The sequence below is a fragment of the Schistocerca nitens genome, chromosome 6 (genome assembly GCF_023898315.1).
Source record: "Schistocerca nitens isolate TAMUIC-IGC-003100 chromosome 6, iqSchNite1.1, whole genome shotgun sequence".
Classification (NCBI taxonomy): domain Eukaryota; kingdom Metazoa; phylum Arthropoda; class Insecta; order Orthoptera; family Acrididae; genus Schistocerca; species Schistocerca nitens.
Window position 1 is genome coordinate 219,131,493 of NC_064619.1, and position 11,357 is coordinate 219,142,849.

The window sequence follows — 11,357 nt, forward strand, 5'->3', positions numbered from 1 at the left end:
ACTAGTCATTAACTGAAATCAGTTTTGAAAATATCACAAATCAAGGAAAAATCACGAAGCATAAAAATTCCTCTAGATGAAGTCGATTTTCAGGTGGTTAAGTTATCGTTCCCAAGTATTACCAAATGAGGTGCTATATGGAGCACTCAACATACACTAATTGTCTAACTTGATTTTAAATTTATTCTATTTCATCCTCGATAAACTATGAAATTCACTTTCACTCTTGATATAGGTTTCACTTTCCTTAACATTCTTAGATTAATCTGAAAGAGATTCAACTTATAGCTAATTTACTGTTGACTATCTTATTCCTACAGTCTCAGCTGTAGTAGTTTCCTTAGAGGTTAAAACTAATTAGGCACGTGAAGACGAATTTTCTATAAATTAACGTATTGGCAGTTGACAAATTTTATTGCAGGAAATATCGAGGGCTTACACTGATGTTTATACGGGACACACAAAACTCACTTGCGATTAGTATGCAAAAATTTAATCACGTGTAACAGTATATGCATTATGGTACGTAATGGACATATATATTACTGTTTGTGTTCGTCCTTTACAGCAAACAGCAGTTAATAGATGTTGCTGCGAGCTGCACAACACCTTCGGTTTAACCACCTCGCACTGGCACAAATTTCATTACGGTAGCCACCTATGTCGTGTCCCTCACTAAACACACGGTATACTCCAAAAGCTTATTGCAGATGGCTCAGTACACATCAACCATGTGTGCAGACAGTATTCAAAACAAACAAATATCTTAATACTGCACATGAGCTCCCTTGCTCGATAGAGGTACACGCCTATCAACTAACTTAAAAACTTATTTTTTTTAAAAAAAACTCAGTCTTGTAAATGCAGTGGACATCAGGCAGTGATGTATAAATAAAAACAAATGTTTAGTTGCAGTACCTTCTGTGCCTGGCAAACACGAAACGCTCTTCGTGGCGAAATAACACTGACGTATCGGGCACACGTCGACAAGAGCGATATATTCACTTAAGTAGTACAGTTCCGCATCTTAATCCTACCTCTTCTTGCTCATGCTCACATTAAGAAGAGAATTTGTACTATGGAAGGAAAATGTAATTTTACTGACGTTGGAAACGTCAAGAAGGAGCAAGGGTGTTGATATCCAGAGCTGGGAACCTCCCATTACCGTCTCCGTGTAGGCTTTCATCATCTGGACTTGCGTAGTTTGTGCTGCTATCACTAAAGGAACTTTCGGTTATATCCTTTGTATCGGACGTTAGGGGCTCGACTTCTCTTGTTAGCAGGGTATCTGTCGCCGCGGACTCAACGGATTCTGTCCAGTAAGTAGCAAGACCATTTTCTGTTTGTGACTGTGTCGCAGCTCCAGTGGTTAGTAACTGGTGATTGTTGCCTTCAGAATCTGGAGACGGTGATTTCGTGGTGTCCGTATATATGAAGCTTGCATCAGTAATTCCAGTGACTATATCATCTTGATTGACAGTATCATTGTTTTCGATTCTCTCCGTCCATTGTTCAGTGTAATTACTCGCAGATAGCGGTGTAGTTGATTGGACACTATCTGCAAAAGTTGGCGTGGAAACATCTGTGTAGATTGAATTACGTTCAATATCTCGGTATTTTACCACGTCATCGTCTTCTCTGGAGTCCTGTTTGGTGTTACTGAACTGAACTGACGTAACATCAGTTACGCCAGCTACAGTTTCTGACGTCATTGGAAAAGCGGCAGTAACTGTAGGTGAAAATGAGGTGTCATGATCGGCCGTTGTGCTTTCAGATTCTGCGAATGAAGAGTGCCATGCAGAAGGACCTTCATTTCGGTCATCTTCGTTGTCCATGGAGGTGATCAGTGGATCAGCAAATGGAGATAAAGTGGTCTCTTTATGAAAATGGGCCCTCTCGCCCAGTAAAGAATTGAATGAAGTGACCGTCTGAATGTGAAACGGACCAGAAGAAGCGTAGGTTTCAAGTAGATCTGAATCCTCAGCGACAGAAGTGGACTCTGTCGTAATTTCGTCTCCAAAATAAGTAAGATAGGTAGTCTTTTCGGGCAGATGACTACCAGGCTCGGTTGAAGTACTGTCTGTTACAGTGTTATCTGAAACTGCTGGTGAAGTGATGTCTCCGGGTGAAACCGTATTCTTATCTTCAGGGAAAGCGTTTGCTGTTGATGCAGTATCTGGAAGAGAGCTGTATGTGAGCATTTCTTCTGCTGAATTTATACTGGAGGCAGATACATAAGGGTTGGGTTCTGTCGTTGTGCTGACAGACGATTCGGTATTAGTGGGTTCCGATCTCTGGGTCGGTGATGTTGCTTCATTAACCTGTGTTGTAGGCAGGTATAAGCTGTCGTCAAAATTTACTTCGTTCGCTTTTAGATCGTTCTCTTCGGGTTTGATTGTCTGAACCGTGGTCGATGATAAACCTTCTTCAGTCACCTCGGCTGTAACAGTGTAAGGATCAGTAGCCATTTCATAACCCAAAATAGAAGTTGGATCACTTATAGTAGTGTCATTGACATCTGAATTCTTCGGGGTAGAAGGTTCAAGAGTCTCACTTTCCGTCACCGGTTCTGTCACTGCCTCATTTGTGACCGGTTGCTGAGTTTCGTAAACGGTTGCTTCCGTGATGCCGTTATTGGCCGAAGATTCTATAGTAAGATTTTGTTGTTCCTCTCCTGATGCGAAACCCAACAATGCTCCTTGGTCGCCCTTTACTGGGTACGAGTTGTTAACATCATTAAACGTATCAGACTCTGGCATTACACTGGATGTGTCATATGTTATTACGTCATCAGTGGTTGAGGGTTGTGAGTATCCTCTGTCATCTCCTCGCACCTCAAGCACAAGGACTGTGGTCGACAGATCTGGGACTACAGTCGTATCTGCTGTTGGTAATTCATCAACTGTCGGGACGGTACTAATACTTCCTCTTGAAAAACTCGAATCAAATTCTGACTGGTCGTCAGAAAGACCTGCGAGCGACCCATTCACAAATTTTGTTATGTTTCTTCCGTTTTCTTCTGTAATGGGACTTGTAGTGGGAAGTGAACTCTTATCAGACAAGTTCCCTTCAGTCGCCTCTGAATCTGGACTCTCAGTTTGCGTTGCCATTGTTTCGTAAACTTCGGTTACACTTCCAGATGTGACTCCTATCCACATGTCAGAGACATCAGTAGTAGCCAGTGCCTTATCTGTATGCACACTCTCCGTGAACACATTACGCCCTTGAATGGAAGTAGTGCTTTGCTCAAGGTCCATTTCGGAAGGCACTTTGGTTTCTTCTGGTGCTGCAGTTGTCGCTGCGGGAAGTTCAGTTTCTTTGACAACGGCGCTGTAAGTATTCTCTACAGTAGTTCCGATAGTAGTACCAGGGTCTTCCGTATTAACCTCGGTTGTAGTTGTTTCGGATGTAGTGCTAAATTGTTGCGGCACTGTTTCTGCATTCACAGTATCCGTTGCGATCGGAGTTTCTGTTGTCAAAACTACATTTTCTATGCCAGGAGGAATGGAGGTATTCAGTTCTACGCTTGTATGAGTTGCTTGCTCAGTAATGTTTGGCAAATCTGTCGTAAGTGGTGACGTGAACTCGCTAGTAACATTGACGTCTTTGTAAACTGAATCGATCTCATTCGCCAGTTGGCTGATGGCCTTTGTCAAATTATGCAGTACTATGTCTGTGAGAGGAAAAAGTTGGCTCTCAGATCCTGGTGTAGTGCCCTCAGTAGTTTCAGTGCTGGTGGGTTCCGTCCAATCTTCTGGAACGGTCAACTCTGGCAACAGTGTTGCCCTCTGGAACGTTAGCGATGGTTCAGTTACTGTTGCGGTTTCTTCATAAACCATGGTTGTCGACTGATCTAGTACTTCTGCGCTGGATTCACCCGTTCTCTTTGTAACAGAGAGGGGCAATTCCGTGGTGTCAGTCCTAACATTCTTACCACAAAGGAAACTAGCGTTATCCTTCATTTTTTCCCCTGTCTGCGGAGAACTCAAGTGCTCATTGGTAGTCATTGATTCCCCTGACATACTCGAGCATTTCATTCCACTGTTCTTACCATCCAAAGAATCGGATCCTTTCAGCACCAATCTCCCACCGCTTTCTGTGGTTGTTTCTGGGTAAGTTGTTTCCGTGAAGGTCGTTTCCGTTTCGGCTTCAAATATTTTCGTTATCATTGTAGTGTTGTCTTCGTAATCTGACTTCTCGGGTACAGAAAAAGCAGCAGTCTCTGTTGTCATAGAGGGCTGCAGGAATGTATTCCCGTAATTCTCCGTAATTCCCAACCGACTGACCTTGCCTTCGCGAACAACAGGCACAACAGTAGTTTCTATTACTGTTGTAAAAGTGGATTCTTCAGTTGTGTCTGTTGTTTTAAGATCGTCACCATAAGAAACAGTGTTTACTCCCGAAATAGGTATTTCTGTTTGAGAAATGGTATTCTGAAGATCGGATGGACGACCGCCTGCCGAATCACTGTTCAGTTCGCTCGGCACCTCTGGCGTCGGATGCGCTGTTTCACTATCGAATTTCACTGTAGTACTTGCGACTCCGCCATTAGATTTCTGCCGAAGCACCGATAGTAGTTTCTGGAGACTCTTGAGCTTGGAGGACTTGTCATTGCCACGGCCTCGCGCCCTGGGAAAGAAGAAAGTTTTCCTCGTGGTGGTACTGCTCTCCTCCAGTGGGGACAAGGAGGGATCTACTAGTGAATCTAAGGTTTCCCCCACTTCGTTTCCTAGACTGTCGTTCTTTGCTTGAAACGTAGCTGTTTCTTCTGTAGTTACAGTGGGTCTGTCGGTGGTCACATTCTGAACTTCCTCGTCCTCCACTGTTGAGGCAGTGTTGACGCCAAAATCTTTTATCACTTTATCTGCCACTTTTAGTGAGGCATTGTAAGCCTCTGTCGTTCCTTTCACTGACGTTGTTGGTATTTCGGTGTTCTCGTCAGCAGAGTCAGTTGGTTTCTTGTTGAACCTGCCCGTCGACTTAAGCAAGGATGGTTTAAAACCAGAAAAGGGTCTCCTGTTACCGAAGAGTCCGGTTTTCAAAGGAGCTACCACTTGAGTGCCATTAACTCCTTTCTTCACAGCACTCGAGGGCGTAAGGCGAGGTCGACCCCGTGCACCTTGTCTAGGTGTATCCTTGATCCCAATTTTTCTCGGTTCACCAATTGTCGGCCTGAAACGTGACGGTTTAAATCCTTTCGGCAGTTTCCTGATCCCTTTAGGAGCACCGTCGTCTATATTCGGTTGCAAAGAGGAAGCAGCAGCTGCTGCGGTAGTGGTTTCAATTTCGTCTGCAGTCGTTTGGCCTGGGGTAGTATCTGCTGATGTTGGTAAAGTACTGATTGCAATTGTTGTTTCACTGTTGCTGCTGCTCTCGACATTCTCAGGTGCAGGTGATACAAACTCGTTTTGAGATTTCCTCAGTAATGTTGGAAGAGGCCTTCTCATTTTTAGTAGCTTATCAAGGCTGGTCGGTTTCCTGCCCTTGAGTCGCGTCCCTTTTTCCGATATCGTTGAGGTCTCGGCTTTTTCATCTTCTGTTAAGTTCGACGAAATCTTCTTGAGAACAGGTAACTTTGGAGGACCTCCTATTTTTGTTACTGTCAGAGGTCTCTTAATTTTCTTCAAACGATCTTTACCCTTAATTGTGGATGGTGCTGGAGAATCAGTTGTGGTGTTATTGTCTACCACAGACGTATTCAGAAAACTCGCTGATCCACCATCTGAGGCGACAGGACTCTCATTCTCAACCGTGTGCTCGTCCAAGGACTTGTTGGCAGCTGTCAGCACTTCAGTTACGTTGCTCACGTTATTCCGTCGAAGGAGCGATATCGGTTTCCTATTTCTCAGTGAGTTCAGCGTCCTCGATTTTACAAAACGGTCTGAAATATTTCCAGTCGGTCGCTCGCTGGCAGTACTCACTGAAGATGCTTTAGTCCTTCCAGATGTTAGGCCAATTCCATTAGGCTCAGGGGTGGTTTTTCGTTGTTCTTTCGAATATTTGCTTCCGAGGCCGACTCTCCTTCCAGGGTGACGTCCCTTGGCTCCTCTAAATTTTGGAGTGAATTTTTTTGACTGGCCTCCCTCATCCTCTGATACGGTGTCGCCAGTGATTTGTGTAGTAGACTGATTGCTGGATGATGTGGTGGGCATGTCGATCCTTTCTACAGTCGTCACCTCTGTGATAGTGTCCCCCCTTTCTGTTGGAGTGTAAGATGTCAGAGATCCTGCAGTACTACTCTCCTCCTGAAGACTAGAGGGGGTCGTAGGGGAGGTGGGTTCTGCTTGTACAAATGGAGCTATACTGGGTGTTACGGCTCGGCGGATACCAAAAAATGGGCGTCTTGAACGTGAAAGCACTCGTCTGCTGGTTGTGGCCTCTACTGTGGTGCTCATGGAGGGTAGAGCGTGAGGTTTAGGAACTTCTTGTACCACTGAAGTAGTACTTTGTGGTGTTTCCACAGTTGTCGTCGGTACAGTTCCAAGTACCTCACCTTCAACTGCCTTCTCAGAAGATCCAACACCTGTTTCAGAATCGCTCAACAATGGCCTCCTTCCCCTGACCCTAACTTTACCGACATGTTTTCTTCGACCTCCTACAAATGTTTCCTCCGATTTGGAACTGCTTTGTGTTGATGGTTTGTAACTCTCGCTGTTGGTCGTGCTGCCTTGCTGGTTCGTTGATTCTTGTTGAGGTGATGATGGACGCACACGCCTATATCCGCGTTGGTTGCCTGACGCATCCTCCTCCGGAAGTGAAGGCTCTGTGGTGACAGCATTCGTGGGAACTGGACGCCTTCTCTTATAAACTTTAGTCTTGCGAAGGCTATCTCTGACCGCTGTGGTAGGAACTGCTGAAACTGTGGTGGTATCGATGGTGACAGGACGCCTCCTCTTATGGACTCTGATAATGGTGCGCTGATCTTGTCCCTCGTCTCCTCTTGGCGAGACTGTAGCCTCTGTACTAACGTCAATAGGCCGTATTCTCCTAGAAACACTAACCAGCCGCCGTCTTCCTCTAGGTGTCCTTGCAACAACTTGCGGGGTGGTCGTCTCGAGCACTTCATAATCACGGGCAGCACGAGTATGTCCATCCAGCTGTACTGTCCGCATTAAAGGAGTTTCAGCAGTAGTGGTAAACTGTGACGTTGAAGGACTCACGTATTTCTCTGGCTGTAATGTGCTTCGATGTTTAAAGCGTCTTCCAAAAAGAGATCTGATACCAGCTGCTCGAGGGCTGGTCCGCCGGGAATCGAAGCCAGAGGCAGGCGCTGTGGAAGAGAGAGTCCATCGACGAGTACTCTTTGCAACGTCTTCTTGACCGATTTCAGTTAGCGCTGGAGGCCTGTCAGAGACTGAAAGGTCTATAGAAAGAGGCGATTCCGTGAGTCTGTTGTTAAAATCTTCTGAAAATGGTGATTTTTCACCTGGGTTGTTTCTACCAACGATTGGCTCAGCTGTGGCCGATGTGAGTATTTCCTTGAAATTAGAGGTGCGCTCAGAGCCCTCTGTAGTAGCTTGCGTTAAGATCGAAGCAGTCGTTGAACTAAAGGTGAGAGGAAATGTCACCCTGGATGCCGTGGAACTGCTCTGTTCATGGTTTCCTCTGAGTGCGTAACGGTGCTGTGGCCTTCTGAATACTGGAGCATAGTTAGATGTTCGATTTCTGCTGCTCCGTTGTGCGGTTCGAGTCCGTGATCTGTAGGACCTACCTGGTGGGGAGGACGAACCCAATTCTTGGCTGTCGGCTACGTCAACAGAAGGCTGGGAAGGGGTTGTGCTACTGTCCGTTGGTCCTACCACCTCAGGAGATCTGGAACGCCATCTAGATGGTCGCCTGAGCCGGTTGAAGTTTGGACTCTCGTTCGATGCCCCTTGATGAAGCCGATCCTCTACCAATGTTCCGAGCTGAGCGTCGTCGGCAACTGAAACAGAAAACCCAGTTTGGTAAATATGAACATGATTTATACATTCAAACTTTTACCCTGGAATAAAGTGTGTGCTAGTGTGAAACTTCCTGGCACATTAAACTGTTTGCCACACTGGTGTCCTTGCTTTCTGTGTGCAGTATACTCTTACTTAATGTGCTGTCCAGTCATGAGTTTTCCTTCGAAGCTTCACCTCGACCCGTAACTCTCTCCTACCTTCCTAACTTCGTACACGCTCCTGTATTAGCACTTTCTGGGGAAAGAACATAGCAGGGAACAGCTCAGCCACAGCCTAGGAACTCATAATTCAATTTGTTAGAAAATGTCAGAATATGGTTGAATATTTTGGTGGACCTCGATTAAGTGCATTTTTAAATATACTCCGGATGACACTGTACACTGAGTGGTGCAAGGTACATCGTAACAATACATAATCGACTTGCTGTCCTCATCCAATCGCGATGATCTATATGCTTCTGTAGGCGTCCTAATATTATATTATTTCCACGTTCCCAACGAGTGATATACAACAATAGCCGCAGAAATGCCGTACAGCCCTCCTCTAATACCCGTTATTCAGTTTTACGTAACATGGTTTCGCAAAAACCAGCTGTTTTTCTTCCAGATATTCCCATTTAAGTCCTAGGAGCGTCTCTGTTACATAGTCGTACGGGCAATACCGATCTGTAACGACCATAGCAACACATCCCTGAATTCGTTCGGTATCCGCTGTCACACCTGCATCCCAAATGCCGAAACAATACTCCGGAACTGCTCTCACTAGCTAAGCGAATTTCTTACAGATGCACTGTTCTTTCGCAGAATCCTTCCATTCGCTACTTTACTACAAACTTTACGTATTCGCCTCATTTCATATCACTCCTTACTATTAACCCTAAGCACAGTGGTGTGCAAAACTTAAGGAAGAAGGTAACTTTTCTATGATGTGTCACTGCCAAGAAGCATGGCTTAATGAAACCTGAACGATACATAGAAAGAACTGGTACAGTATAGTACAGAAAGTAACTAACCGTATTACGAAATCAGACGAACAGAAACGACACTTTCATTCAAAGATAATAATTACACTGAAGTCACTGCAGTTCATGGTGGCCCCCTGGACAGTACAACTGGTGAATGTACGACCGTGTTCAACGATATTGAGCATCGTTTGCCCATGCAACTTTATGCCTTCCCACAGTATGGCACCTGGATCACAAGAAGGATCATGTTCGGCAATGTTTCTCGGTGCCTTACGTGTTACTAGCTCTCCTCATAATTGAGGGTACACCCGGCATTGTCGAACATGATCGTTTTGGTGGTTCAGGTGTCACGGTGTGGAGAGGTATACTGACCTCCAAATCTGCAGACCAAGCAGTTATTTTCTGACAAGGGAACCTCCCCATCGCACCCCCCTCAGATTTAGTTATAAGTTGGCACAGTGGATAGGCCTTGAGAAAATGAACACACATTAATAGAGAAAACAGGAAGACGTTGTGTGGAACTATGAGAAAATGAGCAAAATATATAAACTGAGTAGTCCATGCGGAAGATATGCAACATCAAGCATAATACCCGCACCGCAGCGTCGTGGTCCCCTGGTTAGCGTGAGCAGCTGCGAAACGAGAGGTCCTTGGTTCAAGTCTTCCCTTGAGTGAAAACTTTAATTTTTTATTTTCAGTTTATGTGACAAACTATTATGTTTTCATCAGTTTTTTGGGAGTCATTATCACATCCACAAGAAAACCTAAATCGGGCAAGGTAGAAGAATCTTTTTACCCATTCGCCAAGTGTACAAGTTAGGTGGGTCGACAACAAATTCCTGTCATGTGACGCACATGCCGTCACCAGTGTCGTATAGAATATATCAGACATGTTTTTCTGTGGAGGAATCGGTTGACCCATGACCTTGCGATCAAATGTTTTCGGTTCCCATTGGAGAGGCACGTCCTTTCGTCTACTAATCGCACGGTTTTGCGGTTCGGTCGCAAAACACAGACACTAAACTTATTACAGTAAACAGTGACGTCAATGAACGAACGGACAGATCATAAATTCGCGAAAATAAAGAAATTAAAATTTTCACTCGAGGGAAGACTTGAACCAAGGACCTCTCGCTTCGTAGCTCCTCACGCTAACCACGGGACCACGGCGATACTCGACTAACGCTCTCCTTGATTTTATATATGTTGCACATGGACTACTCAGTTTCTATATTTTGCTTATTTTTTCGTAGTTCCACATAACGTCTTCCTGTTTTCTCGATTGATCTTTGTTCAGTTTTTCAAGGCCTATCCACTTTGACAACTTATAACTAAATCTGAGGGGGGTGCGATGGGGAGGTTCCCTTGTGAGTGACTCTAAACTTTATGTTTCTTTCGGCGTTAATTGGCCTTCTGTTAAAGTTTCATTTTCATTGTGTACTAAATGGCCATCTGAAGATGGGCAGAGTCCGAAATGCGCTGTGAATAATAAATAGGTCCAGAAAAATCCTGTTACTGTTATTTTGTGACAAACTGGCTATTTTGAAGTCATTTTCATCATGGTAAGTGTGGAGTTAAAAGGAACAGGATACAGTGGTCCAGCACCTCTTCAGAAGCCACACGTTTCCGTAGTGAATACTTAAGCGACGCTTTATGTGGTATAGGAGCGAAGCCAGTGGACAATGGATGACTGAAAACCAGTGATTTGTATTAAGGAACCACACTATACCCTGTGGCAGTCCGATGCAAGGGTTGTGTTTGGCGAATGCCTGGTGAACGTTGTTTGCCATCATGCGTAATGCTAATAGTGAAGTACGGAAGAAGCAGTGTTACGGTATGGGGGTGTTTTATGGTCATGGTGTGGTCGCTTTACTGTGCTTTAGAAAACGCTATGTGTGGAAGAATGTGAACTCATTTTGCAGCATTGTGTACTCAGTTCGGAGATGGTGACTGTTTGTATGATCATGACAATGGAGCCTCTCAATAAAACAGCATCTTTGAGGCTATGGTTTGTGAACAATGCAGTCATAAAGGCGATGGGTGGGCACATCCCATATTAACGTCCACTAATAGATGTCCAGATACTTTTGATCATATTCCCAGCAGGCTCTGGTGGACATCTGGATCAATACTGCACGATCGTGTCGCAGATGATGAAGTTCTTAAGTTATGTGGAGGAGTATACCAAGAGTAGTCAAGATGAGAGAAGCCGTCTACAATGCTATGAGCATGTTCTTAGAGCAGACGCACAAACGTTGGCAAAGACTAGTTTTAGTTTGAAAGTTCATGGTAAATGGCCAGTAGTACAATCTAAGCAGATTACTTGCCACTGCACGAAGAATAAGAAGAAAAGTAAGAAGTATACGTCTACATCCGCATCAACACTCTGATGGCCACCTTATGGACTGCAGTGGAGGGTACTTCGGGTATCAATAACGTTTCCCCTT

General features: G+C 44.7%; 1 protein-coding gene across 1 annotated transcript; it reads right to left on the reverse strand.

Moving 5' to 3' along the window:
- Positions 1 to 1,115: 1,115 nt before the first annotated feature.
- On the reverse strand, positions 1,116 to 7,112 carry LOC126263290 (mucin-5AC-like). The gene has a single exon (XM_049960376.1). It carries the CDS (start codon positions 7,110 to 7,112, stop codon positions 1,116 to 1,118), a length of 5,997 nt encoding a protein of 1,998 aa, XP_049816333.1.
- Between the last annotated feature and the right edge of the window lie 4,245 nt (positions 7,113 to 11,357).